Source organism: Lynx rufus, unplaced genomic scaffold (assembly GCF_022079265.1).
Source record: "Lynx rufus isolate CCGP_SWC_20201006 ecotype Redwood Valley unplaced genomic scaffold, mLynRuf1.p SCAF_5, whole genome shotgun sequence".
Classification (NCBI taxonomy): domain Eukaryota; kingdom Metazoa; phylum Chordata; class Mammalia; order Carnivora; family Felidae; genus Lynx; species Lynx rufus.
The window spans coordinates 67,870,804-67,896,617 of record NW_025814867.1 but is presented as its reverse complement, the minus strand read 5'-3'; the positions used below and the strand labels follow the sequence as shown (position 1 = coordinate 67,896,617).

Below are 25,814 nucleotides of genomic sequence, written 5' to 3'. Positions count from 1 at the left end.
TGATGGCAGCTTTAAATTTGATGTGTGAAGTTCAAAAGATTTCAAGATGACAAAAATGTGTTCCACTCAGAAAGCATTTGTATTCAAATAGGGTGAGGAGTGTCAGAGCTGAGACATAAAAGTAGTTGCCTCTCTCTAGTCCTTAATTTCATCATGTGCAGAGAAAAAAAAAATATATATGCTACAGAAATTATTTTCCAGTAATAATTCTGTCTCGCATTTTTGTTGCTAAGACTCGACTAGTTCTGAGTCTTTTTCAACACAGCTAATTAAGTTCTTCTCCACCTGCACTGTGAGTAAGCATGCCCCTTACTTACAAATCCCAAGCTCATTTGCAGAGAATTGAGGACTAAAAACTGCATCTAACTCTGAGTCCTAATTCCAATAAATAAGCTTTTATTGGTTTCTTAACCATAGTTCTTCCTAGGATTCCTAATTTTAATGATTTTTCTCATTCTATGTACCTGACTCTCTTTTTAGCTACCTGACTCTAGAAAAGAACTTCTAGGATGTGAATTATTTCCTTCCTTTAATTTTTGTAAACATTTATTTATTTATTTGAGAGACAGAGACAGAGTGCGAGTGGGAGAGGGGTAGAGAGAAAGGGAGACACAGAATCTGAAGCAGGCTCCAGGCTCTGAGCTGTCAGTACAGAGCTCTTTGAGGGCCTGGAACCCATGAACTGTGAGATCATGACTTGAACCATATTTAGATGCTTAACCTACTGAACCATCCGACACCCCTGTTTTCTTTATTTTTCAATTTCCCTTCACCCTAGGGACTGGAATATACTCTAGAATCACACTTTTGATGATTGGGACTTTATAAACTGCTAGCATCTTTCCTAAATGCCAACTGCTTCCCTAAATATCTGATCATAAACTGCTTCTGGATTCTAAGCCATCACAGCTTTTATTTTTCCATGTGAGGGCTCCATTTTTCCAGGTGAGATCTCCATATTGCCAAATGTTTTTCTGAACCAATATATTGATTGACATCATATGCTCTAGATCAAGGGTCTTATTCAAAATACTTATCAACTGATATGCCATAAATGCTGACCAATCAGAATGCACTGGTAGCAAATAATTGAAATGCCCACACCAATGGATACAAACTGATATCATCAGACCTGCACCAGATATTATGTTCTTCTTGTCACATTATAATATTCTCAGGAGCTCCATTTCAGTCTATCCTTCAGGGAACATCATTTCACACAACATTTCTACACAAGAATTTATACAAGTTCTAATTCTAAGACGCAACTAGGTCCACTATGTTGCATCGCACCTGATGTGATATGTTGTCTAACCATATTCTGGATATTGACAATAACACCAGCTAAAAAAAAAAACGTCGGGGCGCCTGGATGGCTCAGTCGGTTAAGAGTCCGACTCTTGGTTTCGGCTCAGGTCATGATCTCACAGTGTGTGATTTCTAGCCCCACGACGGGCTCTGTGCTGACAGCACAGAGCCTGCTTGGGATTCTCTCTCTCTCCCTCTCTCTGCCCCTCCCCCACTCACTCTCTCTGTCTCTCTCTCAAAAATAAATAAATAAAACTTAAAAAAAAATGTCCTCTAAGAATGTTATCCACGGGGGCAGCTCGGTGGCTTAGTTGGTTAAGCATCCAATTTCAGCTCAGGTCATGATCTCACAGTCCTTGAGTTCCAGCCTTGTGTTGACAGCTCAGAGCCTGGAGCCTGCTTCAGATTCTGTGTGTGTCTGTCTCTCTGCCCCTTTCCTGCTGGCACTCTGTCTCTCAAAAATAAATAAACATTTAAAAAACTTTTAATTAAAAAAAAGAATTTTATCCAATAATTACACTAATGAGTTTTCTAATAGAAACCTTAATAATTAATTTCAAGTTTATTGAAAATAAAAAGGACAGAGGAACTAGTTTTTTAAATTTGTATTTAAATGTTACTTAGTTAACATAGTGCAATACTGATTTTAGGAGTACAACTCAGTGATTCATCACTTACATATAACACCCAGTGCTCATCACAACAAGTGTCTTTTCTTTTTTTTTAATTTTGAGAGAGAGAGAGAGAGAGAGAGAGAGAGAGAGAGAAAATCCTAAGTAGGTACCACACTTAGTGCAGAGCCAGACATAGGGCTTGATCCCACAACCCTGGGATGATGACCTGAGCCAAAATTAAAAGTTGGATTTTTAAAAATTAATTAATTTATTTTGAATGACAGAGATAGAGACAGAAGAGAGGGAGAGAGAGAGAGAATCCCAGGCAGGCTCCACACTATCAGCGCTGAGCCCTATACAGGGCTTGAACTCACGAACTGTGAGATTGCGAACTGAGCCAAAATCAAGAGTCTTAACTAACTGAGACACCCAGGTGCCCCTCTATTTTTAGTTTTTTGAGAAACCTCCATATTGTTCTCCAGAGTGGCTGCACCAGTTTGCATTCCTGCCAATAGTGCAAAGGGGTTCCCCTTTCTCCACATCCTCACCAACATCGTTTGTTTCTTGTGTTGCTAATTTTAGCCATTCTGACAGGGGTGAGGTGGTATCTCATTGTGGTTTTGATTTGTATTTCCCTGATGATTGAGCATCTTTTCATATGTCTGTTAGCTATCTGATGTCTTCTTTGGAAAAGTGTCTATTCATGTCTTCTGTCCATTTCTTAATTGGGCTATTTGTTTATTGGGTATTGAGTTTCTTAGGTTCTTTACAGATTTTGGATACTAACCCTTTACCAGATATGTCATTTGCAAATATCTTCTCCCATTCCATAGGTTGCCTTTGTTTCCTTTGCTGTGCAGAAGCTTCTTATCTTGATGAGGTCCCAATAGTTCAGTTTTGCTTTTGTTTCACTTGCCTCTGCCAATATGTGTAGTAAGAAGTTGCTACAGCTGAGGTCAAAGAGTTTGCTGCCTGTATTCTCTTCTAGTATTTTGATGGTTTCCTGTCTCATGTTAGGTCTTTTATCCATTTTGAATTTATTTTTGTGTATGGTATATGGTTCTCCATCCCCTCACTTTCAATCTTCAGGTGTCTTTAGGTCTAAAATGAGTCTCTTTGTAGGCAGCATATAGATGGATCTAGTTTTTTTTATCCATTCTGATACCACATGTCTTTTTTTTTTTACATTTATTTATTTTTGAGAGACAGAGACAGAGCATAAGGGAGAGGCAGAGACAGAGAGAGACAGAATCAGAAGCAGGCTCCAGGCTCTGAGCTGTCAGCACAGAGCCCAACACGGGGCTTGAACCCACGAACCATGAGATCATGACCTGAGCCAAAGTCGGACGCTCAACTGACTGAGCCACCCAGGTGCCCCATCTTTTGATTGGAACATTAGTACATTTACATTCATAGTGATTATTGAAAGAGATAGATTTAGTGCCTTTGTGTTACTCATAGAGTTCATGTTTCTCATGATGCTTTATGGTTCTTTCCAGTCTTTGTTGCTTTTGGTCTTTTTTCTTTTTTTCTTTTCTCCACTCAAAGAGTCCCCCTTAAATTTTTTTGCAGGGTTGGTTTAATGGTCACCAAGTCCTTTAGTTTTTGTTTGTCTGGGAAACTCTACCTCTCCTTCTATTCTGAATGACAGCCCTGATGGATAATTCTCGGCTGCATAATTTTCCCATTCAGCACATTGAATATGTCCTGTCACACCTTTCTGGCCTTCCAAGTTTCTGTTGACAGATCTATTACAAATCTGATCTATCTTCCCTTGCAGGTTAAGGACTTTTTCCCTTGCTGATTTCAGGATTCTTTCCTTGTCTGTGTATTTTGTGAATTTGACTATGATATGCCTTGGTAATGGTTAGATTTTGTTGAATTTAATGGGAGTTCTCTGTACTTTTTGGATTGTGGTGTCTCTTTCCTTCCCCAGATTAGGGAAGTTTTCAAATAAACCTACCTCTTTTTCTCTCTCTTCATCCTCTGGGATTCCTATGTTAAGAATGTTATTACATTTCAGTAAGTTGTTGAGTTCCTTAAGTCTACCTATGTGAACCATTATCTTTTTTTCCCTCTTCTTTTCAGCTTCATTATTTTCCATAAAATATCATCGATTCACCCCTCTGCTTTGTTCATCATCATTCTTATGGCATCCATTTGGGTTTGCATCTCATTACAGCATTTTAAATCTCAGCCTGACTAGATTTTAGTTCTTTTATCTCTGCTGCAAGGGATTCTCTAGTGTCTTCTATGCTTTTTCAAGCCCAGCTAGTATCCTTATAATCACTGTTTTAAATTCTAGTCCAAACATCTTACTTAAATCCATAGTGTGAAATCCCTGGCCATGAGTTCTACTTCCTGTTCTTTCTTTTGGGGTGAATTTCTCTGTCTCAACATTTTGTCCAGAAAAAAAAGAAAAAAATTAAAAAAAGAAGAGAACAAACAAACAAACAAACAAAACCTAGATCCTGGGCGTGTTTTGGTCTGCTTGTTAAAGAATCTTCCAAAAGGTTGTTACTTTTCTACTTGTAGACTAGCAGTTTTTGTTCTCTCACACCTCTGATTGATTTATTGGGTATTCAGAATGATTTGATAACTATCTAACTGTGTTTGATGAATGAGACATGTTTAGCGCCCCCCTACTCCTCCACCATGTTAACGCCTTCTCCCGACAGAGGAACTAATTAAATAAAATCACAAAGAAGCATCCCACAAATCTAGAATGTAGGGCACATTCACGACAACAGATTTGATCCTATAGATCCCAGTGTTAACAGAAGAAAATGAGGATCATGCTAGATTAGAAGGGAAACAACTTATAGGCCTGGATTGGATTTTGGTTTCGATAAACCCATTGTAAAAGATTGGGATGATTGGTGAAATTTAATATAGTCTGTTTACAGTCATGAAAAAGTGGAGACCCTTAATTAGATAAACATTTTAAAATATTATGTATAGTATGATCTCCTTTTGGTAAAAAAACAAAACAAACAAAAAAGAAAACAAAACCTCTAAATGCATGTATATAAATCTAGAAGGATTTATAGGAAGCATTGTTAGTGATAATTACTGGGTGATAGGAGTGTGTTCTGGACTGAACTGTTTCTCTTCAAAATTCATATGTTGAAGTCCTAATCCCCAGTTTAGCTGTATTTGGAGATATGGCCTATAAGGAGATAATTAAAGTTAAATGAGGTCTTAAGGGTGGGAATTTAATCTGATAGGGCTAATGTCTTTATGAAAAGACAACGAAAACACCACAGGTTTCTCACTCTTTGTGAGTGCACAGAGAAAAGGCCATGTGAGGACACAGAGAGAAGGCAGCTGTCTGCAAGCCAGGAAAAGAGCTCTTATCAGAAACCAAATTTTCTGGCACCATAAGCTTGGAGTTCCCAGCCTTGAGAACTGTGAGAAAAATAAATGTCTGTTGTTTAAACTACAGTCTGTGGTACCTTGTTATGGAAGCCCAGCATGACTAATATAGAACGTGCTGATTTGCTTTCCTATTTTTGCTCATCTTTCTTTTCTAACTCTTAGTAAACATTAACTGCTCTCATAATAATAGAAATTTAATTAATTTATTTTAATGTTTATTTATTTTTGAGAGAGAGACAGAGCATGAGCAGGGGAGGGGCAGAGAGAAAGGGAGGAGACACAGAATCCGAAGCAGACTCCAGGGTCTGAGCTGTCAGCACAGAGCCCAAAATGGGCCTCAAACCCATGAACCACAAGATCATGACCTGAGCTGCAGTCAGAAACTCAACCGACTGAGCCACCCAGGTGCCCCAGAAATTAAATTAAAGAGAAAAGTAAAATCTGTTTTAGTAGTGTAAAATTTTGGTTCTGAAAAATGTGAGACTCACATACAAACACTGAATGAAAACTGTTCGCTTTCATCACATACTTTTCATCACCCTTTCACCACATACTTTTCAGCTTAATAGCTATCCCTGAGTCTCTCTGTCTCTGTCTGTCTCCTGTCTCTCTCTCTCTCTCTCCCCCTTACACACACACACACACACACACACACACACACACACATGCATCCATGTGTGCATGTATTCTTATGAACTTGCATACATTTGGAAAAAATATTTAAGGTTTAAAATTATTATTTCTAATTAGTAAAATTATCTAAATATGAAGATGTTTTAAAGACTCTGAACCCCAGAAAAAATAACTTTTCTTCTTCGTATCCCTTATACACGTGAAAATTGATTAATAGATTTTCTGTACCTTTCTACCAAACCATTCTACAAATTATAAGTTATCAAATCAGTTATCAGACTAATCATCTGCAACACCAACTATACTGCATATTTTCCACATTTCCATCCAGATCTATTTTCACCCTTCACCTTGCTCTGTGCCCAAAAAAGGTGACCTCTACAGAGAACATCTACCTAACTCCGCTATTCTTGGCTTCAGGTTGGGTTTAGCTAATAGAAGACATCAACAAGTGATCAGCAGGTTGGATAAGAGAAAGATTAAGAGTATTTATATTCCATCACCCTCTCTGACTGGTCACTTACAGGCAGAATGACTGAATTCCTCCACTGAAAGCCTCAGCTCCTGTCAGCCTGCCTCTCCTACTTCTTGAGAACCTGCCATTTCCTGTTTGTTCTACTCTCCCTTCTTGCTGCCTTTAGGTTTGCAAGTAGTATCAATTACTAACCTTGGGGTGGTTCATCATCCCTTTTCTATTTCCCTTTACCTATCCACACTTGTGCATAGGCCCGTGGCTAAACTCCCTTGAAGTGCACATTTTTAGTGTGTGTGTCATTATTTCCTGATGGCAACCTGGTTAATACATTGTATTCACTGAGTCATCCGTATGTGTTGCCAGGGAATGAATAAATGGAGAGGAGGAGAAGAATTCCTATTATAGTAATAAGGTGGGTTAGGATATTATGACCAACTTTCTCATTGAAAATAATTTACAATGCTAAATAAAATACAAAATGAATCTTGTTAATAATATCAGAGAAGTAGAAACTAAGGAATTACTAGGTCAAAAGTTAAGATGTGGTGGGAACCTAGAGAAGTAAAACAATAAAACTGCTTTCAACTCAAGGGAATTTAGGGAACCTGGAGAATGTTAATCTTGATGGCCTTAAGAGATGCAAAGATTAGAAGAAAAAGCCCTGGACCTGCCCAACTTGGAGAGAAAATAGATCCAAAAAGAGATTATTCCTCCATAAATAGGATTCCTAAATGATTGCATTCCCCACTCCCATCCAAGAGACAGCAAAGAAAGTTACCTGGTATGGAACAGAACAGGAAAAGGAATCTTTAAAGGCTATAATTCTAGGGTAACTCTCCAAGAATACAAAAAGTATTTATAATTTCCAAAATAGTAAAGGGAAAAATATAATGACAAAAATAATCTAAATCTAAAGAAAGAAATAAAACAAAAGAAAAACAATATGTGGTGTAAACAAGAAGCCTAAATTAAGATAAAAATATATAAGCATAAATACATTAATATTCACATTACATATAATGAACTAGATGTTTCAGCTAAAGATAATCAAATTATATTTAAAAATACAAATTAGTTGTGGGGTGCCTGGCTGGCTCAATTGGTAGATCTTGATCTCAGGGGCATGAGATTGAGCCCCATGTTGGGAGTAAAGTTTCTTAAAAAAATCCAAATTAATTTTTATTAAGAAGAGATGGTAAAAGAGAAATATATAAAAAGATGGATAGTAAAAAAAGATATAGCATAAAGACACTAACTAAAAAAAAAAGGGTAGTGAGGATAAATTAACATCAGGCCAAATCAAATTTAAGACAAGCATTATAAACATGAAGAAGATCACTTCATCTGATAAGTGTTTCAACTAAGCAGGAAGAGATGATGTATTTGAATTTATAAACATCTAAGAAATGACCTTAAAATATATGAATCAAAAACTGACAACTACAAGATAAAAATAGACAAATCTATACACAAAGTGGGAGATTTTAACACTAATAATAAGATGTAGAATATTTGAACGACCTGATTATGGTACCTGGTTTAAGTGGAAATATGTAAAACTCTACACTTGACAACTACACAGTACACACTCTTTCCAAATACTCATAGAACACTGGGTAAGAAAGGATACCTCAAAGAACCATATATAAATAAAGCAAAAACAACACATTCTAACGAAAATTAAGGTTGCTTCTACTCTAGCTCAGAAGACTATCATATCACAATGCCCAAGTGCCTAAAAACATGGCAGAGAGAGTCAGGAGAAACTACTGCTACTTCCAACTTGAGAAGTATGCTATCTGCATGGAGCTGTAGAGGATACTGAGGCTTTACAACTTGGAGACTCAAACTTGAAGACATATTTGGATAAATATTGGATACATGAAGGAAACAGCAGGATATAGAACCAGAAAGGCACTGAGGAATCAGCCCATTGTGAAAAGAAGATCAGCAAAATATAAAGACAGGGTATGCTCTAATGGAGTTTATCGCGTATTTAAACTGCCAAATTCAGTTGAAGTCTCTGTAACTTGAAAGAAGTGACAGCCACTTGAGAAATGATGTGATAAGAATAAAGGAAATGCTAAAAATTGCTGAGAAACACTGGAAATTGGAGAACACTTTTTACAGTAATTCTGCCTAAGAGAATACTTCTCATGTTGTCTTTAGATCTTTTAACAAACAAACACAACTCTATACTGAATCTAAGCTGAATCATTTCCAAAAATCAAAACTGTCAAGACAGAAAGCTGGAAACATGAGAAGTTCTGGGTGAATGACAGATCTGTGTCACCCTTGGTAAACCCAACCTGCACTCCCTAGGAAACAGAGAATTGACTGTACTTTCTGTGGACTTTGGACAATAGGTTTCCCACCTATGTTCACTCTGTTTAAGACCCTTGATGAGTAGTCCTTCAAAGTCATTTCTGAAGCTTTTTTTCCTTTTGTCCGAGGACTTCAGACTGGCAGCTCATGAAGGCTGATCTTTAGTTCTACGGATTACTCTGTTATCAGCTTCCAGCTCAGACTCCTTGGTTCACTGTGCAACTGGCTGCTTGAAGAACCATAAAATTGGGGTGTCACCATTGCACAGTTTGGTGACTCTTAACATTTATCATGACACTGATTGTAAAAGGTTTCTAGCACACTGGATTTTTGGAATAAAAGTGGCCACTATATCTATATGCATACCATATAGAAATTGTCAAGACAAATTAAAATTTCCCCATGTTCTTTTGGATATGTTCTTCCAGATTCATGGCCAGAAATTGTTAAAGTCTACCCTTCCCTAAACAAGTTTTGAATTATTGTATTATTATTATTATTATTTTAGGCCTACTGAGGATTTCTCTTTCGCAGGGACCAAAAAGGGCCATATCTTATCATCCCCATACCACTCCATTATCTACTTGATGTATCTACCAAAACATTCTTTTTTTTTTTAATTTTTTTTAATGTTTATTTATTTTTGAGACAGAGAGAGACAGAGTGCAAGTCGGGGAGGGGCAGAGAAAGAGGGAGACACAGAATCTGAAACAGGCTCCAGGCTGTGAGCTGTCAGCACAGAGCCTGATGTGGGGCTCGAACCCACGAACCGTGAGATCATGACCTGAGCCGAAGTCGGATGCTCAACTGACTGAGCCACCCAGGCGCCCCCAAAACATTCTTTAACCAGAAAAACATAATGCACTCCTGGATCTTCTCACATGTAGCAACTTTAGGGCTACTCTGAACAGGTTGATTAGTCTCATATGTAATAAAAAATAATACTGAATTCAATTGCACTAACTTTTCTTGCTAAGGAATATTTACTGAAAAGCTAAAATTTACTGTTTGCCAATAAATTTTAGTATAACCTCAATTTTTGGATAATATGTTCAATACATCTTTTTAAATCTCTGCTCAAGAAATAATAATGAATACTTTTAAGTAGCTGTTAACAAATTAGAAATATAAATCTTCAAAATACAGTTGAAAAGTACAAATTATGTGACATAATCACTATATTATTCTAATTAAAATCATTTCATCAAAGAATATATAAAATTGTGAACAGGGAAATGGTAGATGTAGATATAGAGATATCTCCATTTGAAGAGATGATCCAAATTTACTTAGGTAAAAATGTGTCATCGTTGATAACATCAATTTTTATGCAACATAGAAATAGCAATTTTTCTATTCATCAAAAGTGATTCATCAAATATACTAAAATGTTTCTTTTAACTTAATTCATTAAAATTATTTTGCCCTAAATTAAGTTAATGGATCTTAAACTTTTTCCTCTCCTTTTTCCACTGTATTCATGGTTTTTAACCATAAGTTCAGACTGATAACTGAAAATTCAAATTTCCATGTTTTGGTTGATTCTCAAGGATAAAGACTGAAAACGTATTAGATAGATCAATGGGTAAAGCTTATAAAAAGTAAGACCACAAAAAATAAAACACAGTCAATATGCAATTATCTAATCAAGCCATTTGTGTGTGTGTGTGTGTGTGTGTGTGTGTGTGTGCACAAGACCTTTTTTCCTGTTCTTCTTCTATTCTTCAAGCAATTCTTCATTCTCTCAGGATTTTCCATAAAACACCCTGCTTTCTACTTTACTTTGCTTAACCTATGTCATGAATGCAGATCTTTAATACCTTTATTTAATTCAAGTTTATGGTCTGTTTCAGTTAGGTAGTTTTTTGTTGCAAGAAACTAAAAACCCAACATAGATTGACTGGAAAAAACAACTGGGGAGGGCATGTATTGACTCATACATATGGCTAGTTCAGTAGATTTGCCTTCAGACAAAGCTTTAGGGTTCAAATTCTGTGAAAAGTTTCCTCTCCCTCTCTCTCTCTCTCTCTCTCTCTCTCTCTCTCTCTCTCTCTCTTTGTTTCTCCCCTCGTTATTCATTTGTACCTCCCGTGTGTTGGCTCCATTTTCAGGTAGGCTATCTCCCAGGGTCTCAAGAAGGTTACCAACCCTGGGCTACATGCTTTTTTGTTCAGCTATGGTGTTAAAGTGAGTCACTGCTCAAATAAATTCCAGATACTAGGTTTTGGCCCTATTTGACCAAGATCATCCTTGAATCAACCATCATAGTATGGTTGATGTGATATGCCAATAGACTTGAACTAATCAGGATCTATTTTTAGAGCTTGAGATGTGGTCAAACCTATTCAAACTATATTGCTGGGAAATGCTGGAAACAGTTCAAACAGGGCGAGGGCCAAATGGATGCTAAGAAAGCAAATATGATAGGCAAATTCCACTAGATGTTGTCTGGACTGTAGAGAATTGGTATATATAAAGGATTAAATGGGTAAGATGAATAATCAGTTGATTTGTATACATATTTTTAATGTACTCTTGCCTAACTTGTTGGTGAAGATTTTCCTACAGTAAGGCTCAAGACTAAGAAAATTCAACAGTAAGATATAATTATAATATGCTTTAAATTAATTTTTCACCTATAAACTGTAAGTTTTGTTCTTATTGCCCCCAAATAGAGCACTTCCTTCTGTAACCTTTTCATGTCCCATCCTTATACATATCATAATGAGCAACTAATGTATTTATATGTTTATGAGAAAACTTATATGTTAATTATCTTGACTGTATCATAAGTATTATTATCTAAAACATTGGGGGTAAAGGGTTGTTATCCTACATTTAGGACTAATTTAAATTTAACAACTCAGTTTCCATCAGTATTTGGGAAATCTAAATGTAATCACTTGTATATTTAAAAAGATAATGAAAGTACCCATTATAACATGAAATATCTTCTTGATTTACATACATCTCTGTCTGAATTTTTCTAAAAAAACTATAATAGCTACTAAAAACAATAATAGCTACTATATCCATGAAGAAAACATGACATGGCATAATTCCTTAGAAAGTAGGCCTATCTTGTTGCCTTTTTTTTCTTTTGAGAGAGCGAGAGGACGTGTGAGCGGGGGAGGGGCAGAGAGAGGGACAGAGGATCTGAAGCAGGCTCCACACTGCCAGCAGTGAGCCAGAAATGCTGGTCTCGAACTTACTAAACCCAAGATGGTGACCAGAGCCCCTGAGCCAAAGCTGGATGATCAACTGACTGATCCACCCAGGCGCCCCTCTTGCTGCCTTTTTAATGGGAGTTGCAGACAGGTTTCAGTGTATATGTCAGTTTTTATAGCTATGGAGTGCCATTTTGCTTAGCTATGCCATTATTACACAGGTATTTAACATATTATGGAGAAAACTGATACAATTCTTTGATAAGAAAAACACTTGCTAACATAACACTTTACACTATGCAAAAATACTGAGACATACATCATAATTTGATTCTCAGATCAACTTGAGATACTAGAAGGTTAGATATCCTTCTGTAGATGCAGAAATAGCTTCCAGCAGGGAGCTGATGGATAAGCAGTCAGTCATGGAGCCAGCATGTGGACTATCAGCTCACTCAGGGCAGGATGGTGGCAGGCATTCAGTGACTGCATTCCCACCCACCTTGCCTGATCCTTTACACACATACGCATGAAAGCATCTCCACGGTGCCCACACAGTGACCCTGTTTCCAAGGAGATTGAGGGCAGATTTGGGCTGAATAACATGCCTCCATCAAGGGTTCCTAAGAGCTGGAGCAAGAATTCGAACTCCCATCGTGCATTGCCAGCTTCCAAAATGCTGTATAGTCAACTGAAGCACAGTGATACTGGGATATCTTGGAGAGAAAGTGGGATTTAAGTTCGGAGGATATCTTCTCTTCTTATCACTTTCGGTGGCTATCCTTTCCAAATGAAGCGACTCGGTTTCAGAGATACTCATGCAACAATGACACCAAAAAAAGGGGGGCGGGGCAGGACGGTGGCTGGAACACATCAGGGGCTCTGAATCTTTATTAAATTAATCAATTGATTGATTGAATCTGGCCTTAAATCTGGTCTTTTACAAGTCCAAGTGCTCCTTACAACTAAAGTATTATTATAGTGTCTTTTACATATTTTAACAAATAGAGCCCATGATAAATTTGTAGGGCTCAGAATAAAAGACAACAAGAGCAAAACAAAACAAAAAGCTCCTCTAAGGCTTCTGAATTCCTGCTTTAAGGACACAGGCTTATCATTGGTTTTCTGTATTTCCTACTTGCTCAATCAATAATCAGTTTGGGAGGCACTCAATCGATAGGACTTTGAAAAACTATATGCATGTGTTTAACAGAGGGCAATCCTGAATGTATTCAGGTTTTTTTATTTTTGGGATTTTTTTTTTTTTTAGGCATCTTCAAAAGATTTTTTTTTTAATGCTTTTGTTGTCAAGAGAAAAGCAGATGAGATAAAACACGAGTAGTTGAGCCTGCAGGTCTGGACACAAAACCAGAGTCCTCAAGTTTAATTTTCCAACAACTAGATACAAATTTAACAATATGTAAAGAGCCTCTCTTCTTTAGAACTCTAATGTGAGGCTGGAGGCAGAAATAAGATGCAGCCTGTGGCTTGCACCACCCCCCCCTCAGGTAGCTTAACTACTTCAGTTTTATCCGATCTGCTCCAACAAGGCCTGACAAACTGCACCACAGCAGAAGAAGCATCTCTCAGGCGATGATGCGTAAAGACACAGGGATTTTTTAGTCAATTGCAGGAATTAGGATTTAATGCTTTCTACTAAAAGACTTCAGACCTCAGATAGCTGACTGCTATCCACTGAATCTTGGCAGGCAAGGAGACTGCTGGAGCTGAAGCGAGGAAGCCATGTTAAGCAGATTTTCATGAATGTAAGAAATACTTTATTTGTAAAGCTGCTTTTCTTTGTTGCAGTTTAAAATGTTTTTTTCTTCTTCTCCTTTTTTTTAAAATCTCTCAGTTTGATCAACTCTCCATCTTTATCAAAATTACTTTCCCCAAATGTCCCTTAAAGAGCCACAGAAGAGAAATAAATGCTCATGTCATCAAAATAATTTTTTAAAAGAATAATCCTAAACATTATGTCAATTTAAAAGATTAAAAATGATCACAGTCCTTAAAAAGACTACAAAACACACTGAAATACATTAAATACCTTACCATTGTTTGGCAGTTCTAGAGGGCTACAGACACTGTTTTTGGTTCTGCTGTTTGGTGAAGAGATCAGTTTTGCAACGAGAGATGCTGAAATGGGCTGCACCAGCAGGGATGTGAGGTTTGATCGGTTTTGCCTAAAGCTTCCATCTAGATTCAGAAGAGAAGGGAACAGAATCCTTAGCAAACAGAAATTAAAAACACACAAAGAGAAGTTTTTTGTAATAATTATTCAAAATATGAACCATATATTTATTTTAGTTCATTTGTTTATTCCCTAGTTTTACTCTACCTATTAAAAATGATTTGAGGCACATCAGTCCAAATACTATTATGTATCCAAGTTAATGCTGGCAGATTATGCACATGCATTTACCTCCATTCTCCCATATGACCAGGTCACTGGAGACTATATGAAAATACTGAAAATCTGCCAGTCCACCAATAAAACAACTCACCAAAGACAGCTTATGTTAAAACCCATCAGTCAATAAGTCCATCCATATACAGAACTTCAAATCAACTCAACTTTGCCATCATTAAGTAGGCGTGGTCATCCAAGGACAATCTTAGAATGGTACATGTGTTGGTGAGCTCATGAGGACAAGAGTGAGGAGGTCAGGAGGCTCAAGAACAGAGGTCTCCAGGAAGACAAAAATAATGGAAAAACCACATGTGTGCCACTGTACTGAGAGAATATTTACAATAGAGATCAGAGAGCATGTGAGGATCGTCTAAGTACACAGAAAGATAAGAAATGTAAAAATTAGACAATCTTTAGCTTCAAAGGGAACAAAAGTTGTTCAGGAAGGAAATGTAATCATAGTACAATGTGAATAATATTTATATAGTCAAAATGATATAAATAATGGCTATTTAACACACAAAAAAATTGGATATTTCTTTGGAAAAAAAATAAAAGGGCAACAGTCATGGGTGAGGACTCATGGAGACTTGTGAAAGCAAACTAAATCTTTATCTTCCATAGTGGCAATAGATAAAACTGAAAAATTAATTCAACTCTTAAACATGCTTTTGAGACACAGAGAGGTAAACATAAAATGCAGAGAACAACTAAAAATACTGAAAGCAATTAAGTATTTGCCTTTGGGAGAGAGGTGGGGCAGAAAACATAGGGAAGGAGAGGAGAAGATGATATTTTTGTAAACTAACTTTGGTAGAATTATTTGAATGCAGTCATCTATAACTTTGAGAAAAAATGAAAATTAAATAAAAATAAGGAGAGAAAATTGTGGTAACACAAGTAGAAGCAAAATACACAAGTACTCAGAGTAAAGAGAATGAAGTGAATAAATTAAACTGTGCTTAAGAACTAAAAGATATGTCTTCAGTTTATATATTTATACTGACTCAGGGTGGAAATACACAATGGAATGACTCTATCAAGTCGCCAGAATGTCTGTGAACACAGAGCTTTATTTTTCAGAACTTTTATTAGGGAAAATGATTGCCAAAGGTTTTCTCAGAATTTAATTTGATAGGACTGCAGGGGGTGCAGAGCTCAACCACTGGTATCCAGGCTGCAGGAGGCAGATTATAAATGAGAAAATATGTTACAGAAGTGCTCCCTTAATTTATCATCTGGAAAACCACAAGGCTAAAAAAAATGATAGTTAGCTTAGGCCTATGGCAGCCATAGCAGACATGGCTTTGAAGAGAAAAAATAAATAAATAAAGATTTAAGCTTTGGATCAGTTTTGTTATGTAAGCACAGTGCTGGTTGCATAATTCAGTAATCCCTTTTATATGGATATATGACAGTGCATTTTGACCATAGTGTATCATTGCTTCTTAGCCATTTTCATGTCTTAGTACTAAGACTGGCTGTATAATTTGCAGGGCCCACAGTAAAATGACAATGTGGGACTTCTTGATCAAAAACCATGAAGAATGTCAAGATGGCAACAGCAGAGCATTAAATCAAGCATGGGTCTTTCTGAGTGGGGGCCTATGCAACGCTGCAGGTTGCATGCCCATGATCCAGGCCCCGCAGATGCTAGCAGTCATTTAACCCACTGACAAAAACCGAAGGGGATTTTCATACTCCAAGGAAGCTGCTCTCAGCTTTAGGTGACCAGTTCTAGTCTCTGTTGTTCCAGGCTGCACCTGAGGCCACAGTGCTTAATATCTCAAGGCATAGATGGTGTCCCTCAGCACACCAGCTGGGAAGCCCTGATATAGCCATTTTACTCTGTTTCTTCAGCATGTATTTTCTCCCTCAGTCGTTACCTTCTGGATTTCTAGTGTACACAGGACAATAAAATGATATTTCTGAGAAATGTGCAATCTGTTATTTTGATGTTTTCATGGATGTTAGGTGCTGACATATTACCACTACAAAATGAAACTCCCTAAAATGCTACATGATCTCACCACTCCCCAGGTCAATTATTGAACTCTTTAGTTTGACATTCAAGGCTCTTCACAATCTCAGACTTTATATTTTGAACATTATTTCCTATCATTCCTCTCGATACATCTTATGCTAACACTTAAGCTGTTCAGACATGTTCTGTGATGTATGACCTGAAGCCGTTCCTTCCACATCGCTTACCCTTCTAATGCATCACACAGGTCTGAAGTATACACTTCCTTTAACCCCAACTCAAAAGTTACTTTTTTACAAGAAGCTTTCTCTGTCTCCCTGGACCATATGTGACACTTTCTGCACCTTTTTTCTTTTTCTTTTTTTTTTTTTTGGTAGTGCTTGTCATTTCTAATTAACATTATCATTACATTTTCATACTTATCACTTTTTCACTTTGTTTCTCCTCTTTAAACTCTAAAATCCTTAAAGACAAAAGCAAGTATTCCACATCATTGCACGACATGCAATGCCTAGCACAATGCCACGAACACAACACAATCAACAGTTCTTTAAAAAATAGTTTCAACATCACTATCACTGATTTTCTGAGTGCCCAGAAAATGGTACAAGGGTACGACCAAAGAATAAATTACATTATATTCTATTAATACTATGTTTGCTATACATTTGTTCTTTTTCTCCAGCTAACTAATCTCCCACAGCAGACATCACAAAGACTTTCAAAACCCATCTATCCCCATCAATTTGCTGGTTAACCTTGTTTTAAAATTACTTTTTGAGTGTAAAAAAAAAAAGACTACCGTTATAAATAAAACAATCTGAGATGTATTTATCTGTTAATGAAAAATCAGTAACTGCATTCCTTTTTTTCTTTATAATGCTCTATCAGGCATATGAAACAATATATGAGTGCACCTTAAACACTAACTGAACGTACTCAAATCTTTGATTTGTTTCCTGCATGACTAATAGACTTGCATTAGTTTTGAAATATATGAATTGGCTCATTAATTTTTTACCTTCAGCTTAATGGAAATTTGACAAACAGTTCACTTCTGAGAGGAGACAGTAAAAACAGGACTTTACAGTATACTAAGATTAAATTATAGACCAATGTTATTTTTTAACTCATTTATTGAAGAGCTGAGAAAAGACTTTTATTGTCTTATATTATTAAGAGGCTTTGAATAAAACCAAATATATGTACCATTTTTATTCATTTACATTTTAAAACACATTTATGAACTATAAGAATCCACTAGATATGTGTTGAAAATCAGGCAGAATGTGCACCTTGGTGCAAAGGGCATCATACGGAAAAGATGTTTACATTACCTCTTAGCATTCCAACTTTTAGATTAAAGCGTGGATATTGTGCCCTGTTCATTGTTTATGCTCTATAAAGACTGACACTAACTTACATTTTAGTGGATAGCGAGTTCTGTCTTCACTTTATGTACTCTTTGTGGTCTATGTAATGATCCAAATCAATCCATGCCATTAATAGCCCAATGTCTAACACAGTGGCACCTGCATATAGTAGAAAGAGGAAACTGGATATACTGAGCCCCCAGTTTGACTTCATTACTGACTCTGTATGTGAAATGTAACATATAAACAATGCTCATATTGTCATCCCCTCTACTATACCTGAACAACCAAGATGACGCCAAAGGGCATTCATTATGCTGACTTACTGAAACAGAAAGAGTGTATTAGCTCAGAAGCCAAGAGACTGAACCACAGTTGGTGAAACTTACAAGAAATGAGGTTAGAAATAGGTGAAAAGGTTTTCTAATTGAACATATTTAAGGTTTTGCATTATGCTTTTTCAAATTATTGATGCCCACTTCAATCATATCTGGTTGTGTATATAAAGAAAATGTGAACACTGTTATCTGCCCGCACTTTTTTTGTGTGGCAATATGGAATTCTTTTAAACTCAATTGAAAAAGTGAAAAGAGCAAGTACCAATTACTCAAAGAGTATTAAAAAAACTAAACCTTCAGAAACTAGAAATCTTAGACACTGGGATCCTCAGATTAATGCACCAAGAAGTGAAACAAGGTAAAAACAAATGCTGGTAGATAAAGCAAGAAGAAGTTTGTGTGGATCAGTGAAGATAATGTGCTGCCATTGGAGGGGACGGTACAGTTTCCAAGTTGAGGAATATAACTCAACTCTCAGCACCTGTGTGTGTAAACATAAGATCCAAGCTACATGATGACATATGTGTGTGTGTGTGTGTGTGTGTGTGTGTGTGTGTGTGTGTATATATATATATATATAGCAGAGATCCTATAGACTCTTTTTATCCAATGTGTGTAGTCCTTGGACAAGCAGCATGGGCATGACCTAGGAACCCATTAGAAATGCAGAGTCTTGGGGACCTGGGAGGCTCAGTCAGTTGAGCATCCAACTTTGGCTCAGGTCGAGATCTCACAATTTGTGGGTTTGAGCCCAGCATTGGCTCTGTGCTGACAGCCTGAAGCCTGGATCCTGCTTTGGATCCTGTCTCCCTCTCCCTCTGCCCCTTCCCTGTTTGCTCTTTCTCTCTCTCTCTCAAAAATAAATAAACATTAAAAATTAAAAAAAAAAATGCAGACTCTTAAACTCCACCCCAGACCTTCTGAATCTGAATGTGCAGTCTAAGAAGATACCCAGGTGATTCATATGCACATTAGATAACCACTAGTCTAAATCATTTCATATTGTTCCACGGCACAATTTACATAATTTTCACAGCAAAGAAGACATAAAAAGCAGGATAAAGAAGATAAAAAAATAATGGAGTGGGTTTGCTCACCTTTCCCAAAATTAAAGGTGACGGAGCCTTCAACTGTATCAATAAACCCCAAGCCAACAGTTTTCTCCGAGGCTCTTTAAAATGGGAAACAAGGCTGCTCATATACTATCCCTAAATAACGAGTGTAAATTGGACTGAGAGCACTTCTTTTTGTTTTTGTCCTTTCCGCAAAGATAAATTTGGTGATTCAAGATCAAAATTGCATTTACAACACTTTATTTCAGCCATGAATAAATATTACAATAGCTAACTGATTTGACTTCTTTTTTTCCTTGGTTTTCAACGATTCTAATTCATTATAGTAGGAAGACTGACAAACCTAAAACGTAAATACTGCCTACTTGGTAGTGAACCAAGCAATCAGAGAGCTTAAAAAGCAGAGATTTAAAAAAAAAAAAAAAAAAAAAAAAAAAGAAAAGGATTTTGTGCTGCACTTTAAAAAAAAATTTTTTTTTTAACGTTTATTTATTTTTGAGACAGAGAGAGACAGAGCATGAACGGGGGAGGGTCAGAGAGAGAGGGAGACACAGAATCTGAAACAGGATCCAGGCTCTGAGCTGTCAGCACAGAGGCCGATGCGGGGCTCGAACTCATAGACCGTGAGATCATGACCTGAGCCGAAGTCGGACGCTTAACCGACCAAGCCACCCAGGCGCCCCTGTGCTGCACTTTTAGAGAAAGGCCCAAATAGCAAACAGACACGTTGATATCAGGGATGTTATCCCAGAATATTTGATTTGACTTTCTCCAGAGAACTGCCACTTTGACAGAAATCAGACCATTAAATAACTGGCGCAAATGTTTTTTTTCATTTTTATTTTAGCTCACTAAATTTACAGTTATTTCCCTGAAATGACCAGTGCACTAAATTGGCTAGTCATTTTGTTGTCCTTGTAAATACAGCTGATCTTTTCTTATTTCAGTATCTCATAACCTGCTGGTTATGAATATCGCCATCTTCCCTCAAGCTAGTGAAATTCAGTACTGTGTTCTTTAGGTTATTACTAAAAAGGAAACAGTTAACACTTAAAAATGCTTTGTGTTATGCAGTCTCCTTGGGGCTCCTTTGTGCTCTCCATGTCTCTGTGTATACATACATACATACACCCACACCCACATATACACATGTATATATTTTTACCATATTGGGTTTTGTACTAATGATCATTTTCATAACTAAAATGAAGTATTGTTTCCTTAATTTACATCATATTTCCTGCCTGCCCTCAAACTAATATAAACTGTCGTTCTGAAAGCTGGCTGATGCCAGTTTACCCAAATCTTAAAGGTCCTTGCATGCGTCCCCATATAAATCCTCGTTTACATATTTAGTAAACACTCTTCTGTTCTAATTTTCTTTTTATTTTCTGCTCACTGACTGGAGTTTAAGCTTCTCGGGGGCTGATTCACTGTTATATTCCCATGGCTTAGCCCACTGCACAGTAAAAGCAGCATCATTTGGATGAATGATCAGACCAATGTGCAAGTGAATAATTTTGTTTTGTTTGATCATAAACCTAAAACTCATGACTCATGATATAAAACTTGCAATCACAAAACCCTAAAACTGAAGACACAGATGGTCTCATCTCCTCATTTCATTGGTCCTCTCTTAAGCTAAAGCATCTTGCCATATTCCCTAGTAATTATCACAATATTTTAATGCTTAGCTAATGTGTTGTAAAAAGTTATAAAGGGGATAGAAAGTAACATACTCATTTATAAAGCAAAGAATCTATATAATCTGATATTAAAAGAGCATACAGATTATGTATAGTTTTATTTTAAAAAATAGTATATAAGAAAAATCTGTTAATATTGTTAATATTTATATTAATATTTGCTAATTTAATTTGGGCTCTCTCTTTCCAGTTAGTTTATTCAAAATTATTGATCATGAAAGTGGCATAGGCTCAGCAGAAGCTGACAACTCCTTCACTACTTTTCTCATCGCTAAAGATATTTTTCCTTAATGCTTAGATATATAAACTCTAGATCTGTATTGGTAAAGCGAAATTATTTGGGGAAAAGGGCATTAAAATATAAATTATCATTATTCTCTCCCCTCAAACAAATATGTTTGGGTCATCCTTATATTTGTGGCTATGCCACAGACATTCAAGTAAGGAAGAGTTTTTATTATTGTATTAAAAGTCTCGACGAATGTGCAGTTAAGTGAGGTGCTGAACTTCATTCTGGCCAGTATACAGGACACAAGCATAATATTTAATTAAATTGTTAGTTGAGATCTGATGTGTCCTATAATTGAATTCACTATCATTTAGAGAATTATGAGAATATATTTTTATAAATACTTTATATTTTTGGGTGACTTTACAACACAATGAAAATTTACTTCAAAGCCCATTCCTATGCTTCAAATAGATGGTGGACATCAATGCACTTTAAAGCATTTTTGTAGTCTGCTCCTTTCTACTCAAGAAAAGGGAGTTCCTTTGGCATGGGGCTTTACCTCACTGAGTTTGTATTGGCAAATTTGTTTTTTTAAGTGAATATTTAGATGTACAATGGCAGTGGTAACATTCAGATATTGACAAATATTTGTATAATGGCAGTGGTAACATTCAGATACTGACAAATATTTTCTTAATTCTATTTCAGAGGGAAGATATATGATATGAGAACTGATTTCCCTTTCCTTGAAAGTCTAAATATTTATACTCTTTTGTATTCACCATTTGTCTACTCAGACTATTTCGTTCCCCAAAGCATTCCAAGAACATGAAAATTTGGAAATAAACCATAAACTATATCATAAAAAAAAAACTAAGAGACAGATAAAATATCTAGTTTGTTCCTTACTTCAAGGAGGGTAGTCTAGATTAATAACTGGATAACTGCCCATCTGCACATTACATATAAGCAAAGCAGTCCTCTTCAGAGGCATTCCCCTGAGAAGTTTCCCATCTCAAACTTGAAGGGTGTGAACATCAGAATGATGTGCAAAGCTTCTAGTTTTAGGAAAAGTGTAGTTTGCATTTTTCAAAAGATAGCAAATAAACTATGTGGATGTGTTTGGTGGTTGGTTGTTGTGAAAGTACACAATCATTAATTTACAATAAAATTCTTCATAACAGATTGTAATGGGAACACATTATTTTATGAGGCTGATTAGATGAACGGGCAGAAAACCAATGCTTTATTTCTGGATTTATTTATTTTTTTGGTTTGATAATAAAAGTAGTAAATAATTAATCCTTGCTCTCCTGATATAGATGTTAGGTTAAATGAGCTATCACATATGCAGTGTTTCCCAGATCTTCTTATATTCTTGTGTATTTTCTATTTCTGACATGGAAACACTAACACAAGAAAGGGATACTGGCCTTCAGTCCAGAGACCAATATCTGGTCCTTACTCTGCCTCTAAATGGGAAGTGACTTGGGAACATTTTTCACCTCTTTTGCAGCCTTAAACTCATAATATATGTAATGTCTAAGGACTTTAATTTCTAAAGTTCTGATTCTAAACTTGTCCATGAGCAATCATTTAAATAAGTTAACAGTTTCCTCTCCAAAATGTGTTTCAAAACGTCATATGGTACTTTATAATCCTGACAGTAATTTAATAGAAATATTTCTCAAATAGGCTCTTTGCATTGAGACGGTTACATCTAAGTTTGAGGTGAATATCTCATTATCATCACAGAAAAGTCCCTCAGATGTGGTATGGGTAATATGAAAGATGCCAATAAATTTCCAACATGGCTTATCATTTTTCTTACACCATCACTAATATTATTTTTACTAACAAGCACACATAGAATTATGGCTTGAAAAATATCACTCTAGTATTTTGCTGTAGTGTTTGTGTATACTGAGAGAAGAAACACCTGGAAGGAAAAAGAAAAAGTAGAAATTTTAGACATACACCATGGGAAAAAAAATGCCCTCTTTTAATAAGCCACAGATTGATCATCAAGAACTATTTCTAAACAGGGGCATCTGAGTGGCTCAGTTGGTTAAGCAACTGACTCTTGATTTCAGCTCAGGTCATTATCTCACAGTTTGTGGGACCGAGTGCCACATCGAGCCCCTCGTGGAGCCTCACATCAAACCCAGCATTGAGCCTGCTTGGGATTCTCTCTCTCTCTGCCCCTCTGCCACTTGCATGTGCTCTCTCTCTCTCTCTCTCTCTCTCACACACACACACACTCTGTCTCTCAAAAATAAATAAATAAAGTTAAAAAAAAAGAATTGTCTCTACACAGAACTCTAGTCAAAAATATTCTATTATTAATTCTTCTTCCGAATTTATATATGTGAGAATTTTCTTATTGAAAAGCCCTATAATTTGGTGAATGTAATTTAGCAATTTGTTTAGTGTGTACATTTCCTGAAAGTATTTTATGAAATGAGACCCAAATTAACATTAAAAAACCCCACTGAAATAATGCGTTGCCTACTTTCTTACTAAGGTAATGTTTTTAGTGTTCTGAAAGGTTATTTCACCAAAGTTAAGTCTTCTTTGAAGTCACACAAAAGGCTGTAATGACACAATGAGAGACACGGCTATGCTTAGTATAGTACTAATGGTCCAGTTAATAAGCTAGGGTGTACTGTGAGGACAGGAACAGTGTCTTTGTTAGTTCTTATATGTAGAACTTCAAATAGCACTGGGCACAGTCATCTTTTAAGAGCTTTTTTATGATAATGGAGCTCGAACAAAATTCAAAATTATTCACTTTGGCCTAAATTTCCTTTCTAGCTACTTCATATAATATTCTTAAAGTCCAAGGATGTAACATTACACCCTGCACCACACATCAAGGACATTTTTGGTCATTCTTAGTCGACATTATGAATGTTTCTTAGAAGAGGTGGAAAATGGGTTGGATCTTAAAGTTAAATGTCCAAAAGTTGTTCTAGAGCAAGAACAGAACCCCTCCGCAATTCTATTTAATTCCATTTTTGTGGCAGTTGGGTTAAGATTGGAACAGAGAGCCCAACAGATCTGAGAAGGGACAGAGGATCCAAAATGTCCAGTTTCATGACTGGAACTATTCAGGGAATGGAAGAATTTCAGAGTGGTCAGGAAACCCCTGGTGTTTAATAGGGTACGTGAAATGAACCAGCAAGGCAAAGAGGCTTCAGCAGGCCTGAAGAGGGTAGGTGGGCCAGAAATGAGGGAGTGACTGATACTTGAAAAAGACAGTGATGAATTCAGTGGAAGCAAAAAAATAAACTGCTAATGAATGGGTCAATGGAAAAGAAGGGTCCCATGACTAATCAGTGGTCAGCATGTCAGAGTTTGGCCCATGAAGTGAGTTTTCTGGACTCATTACAGGAAAATAAGAGTTCTTTTAAAAGTAGTGGATAGAGCACTGAAAACAATGACTAGAACTGTTTTATTTAGCTGCAGCTAAAGTGTCAAATGATCCTGGCTTTGACAAGACTTTTAGTACAACATGTAAGTTTCAAACTGTAAAGAAAATATTTATAAGGGCAATACTTCTAGGCAAAAGAATCAACATGATTAAACAAGCTGTAATGGGAAAGAAAAGGTGTGAAAAGTGAATGGCCAGTGGCCAATATTAACTGGAGATTACCATATATGTTGTAGATTAGGGCTAGAATTATAGAATCTTTGTTGAGGTAGGCCTTGTATATGATGGATGTAGAAGTGTGGAGAATTTTAGGTAGGCCCTAGGGATTTTGATAGGGTTTTGAGCAGAGAATTGGTACCATGGAAGTGGATTTTGGAAATATTGATCTGAGAGTGTTATGCAGGAAAAAAAAGGCAAAAAGGGAAATACAATGAAAACAACAAAAATAGATCCCATTTTCCATACACAGAGCTTGTATTTAGCATATCTTACCTCATTGCATTTCCACACTTTACACGTGATACAATTTTTCAACCTAGTTATTGTTATTTCTATTTTACAAAAATGACTCTGAAGCTCAGAAACTTTGAAATGCTTAAAGTCGCATAGCTGACAAGCAACAGAAGTGGGCTCAGAGTCTGCTTCTTTCAGACTCTGAAATTAAGGGTCTGGTGTCAAAAGTGTTAGAAGCTGTAACAGTTTCTCAACAAGAAGTAATACCTGCATAAACTAGAATGTCTCTAGAAGCAGAAAGTAAAGAGTCATGTAAAAAAGCGTGAAAAAGTAGAATTGTCAACACTTAGCAACCCACTGAACGGAGTAGTGGCACTGAGGTGATAGAGAAAGCAATTAAAGTTTCAATCCTGGGTGTGTGGGAGAATGAAAGTCCTATGAGTGACACAGACAGATTCAGCAGGAAAAGTGTCCTGGAGGCAAAGAAGTCAGAATATTCTAAATAATTATATATAGCAGGTGGCTTCATTGGACAATTACTACTTTATAAATAACAGTACATAAAATAAATAAATAATGCATAAATAAAGCAAAAAATCCTCCTCACCAGTTCACATTACAGTTAACCCCACTGGTTGTTTTCGGAACACTTTGCAAATGCCTGCACAATGACATCCTGCTGTCTCCCAGGCCATAAAGTGAGGACAAAGGCTGCCAAATATGTAGCTCAGGCTTCAGGATTAATGAGAGTGCCCATAAAGCGCTTTGAGCTCCACAAAATAGGTACAATATAAATGAGCCACATTATTCCAGTGACAAATACTATCCATATACTGCCCAATAAACCCCCCTAAAATGCGATTTCTTGTTCCTTCTGATAGTGCATATTGTCTTGATAGCACTTCTTTT

General features: G+C 36.5%; 1 protein-coding gene across 1 annotated transcript in view; it reads right to left on the bottom strand.

Annotated features, from left to right (window-relative positions):
* NAALADL2 (N-acetylated alpha-linked acidic dipeptidase like 2) overlaps positions 1–25,814 on the bottom strand; it is a 706,998-nt gene that overhangs the window by 346,024 nt on the left and 335,160 nt on the right. The window contains exon 6 of the mRNA XM_047100419.1: positions 13,956–14,099. Within this exon, the coding sequence (XP_046956375.1) occupies positions 13,956–14,099 (144 nt within the window). The remainder of the gene's footprint in view (positions 1–13,955; positions 14,100–25,814) is intronic.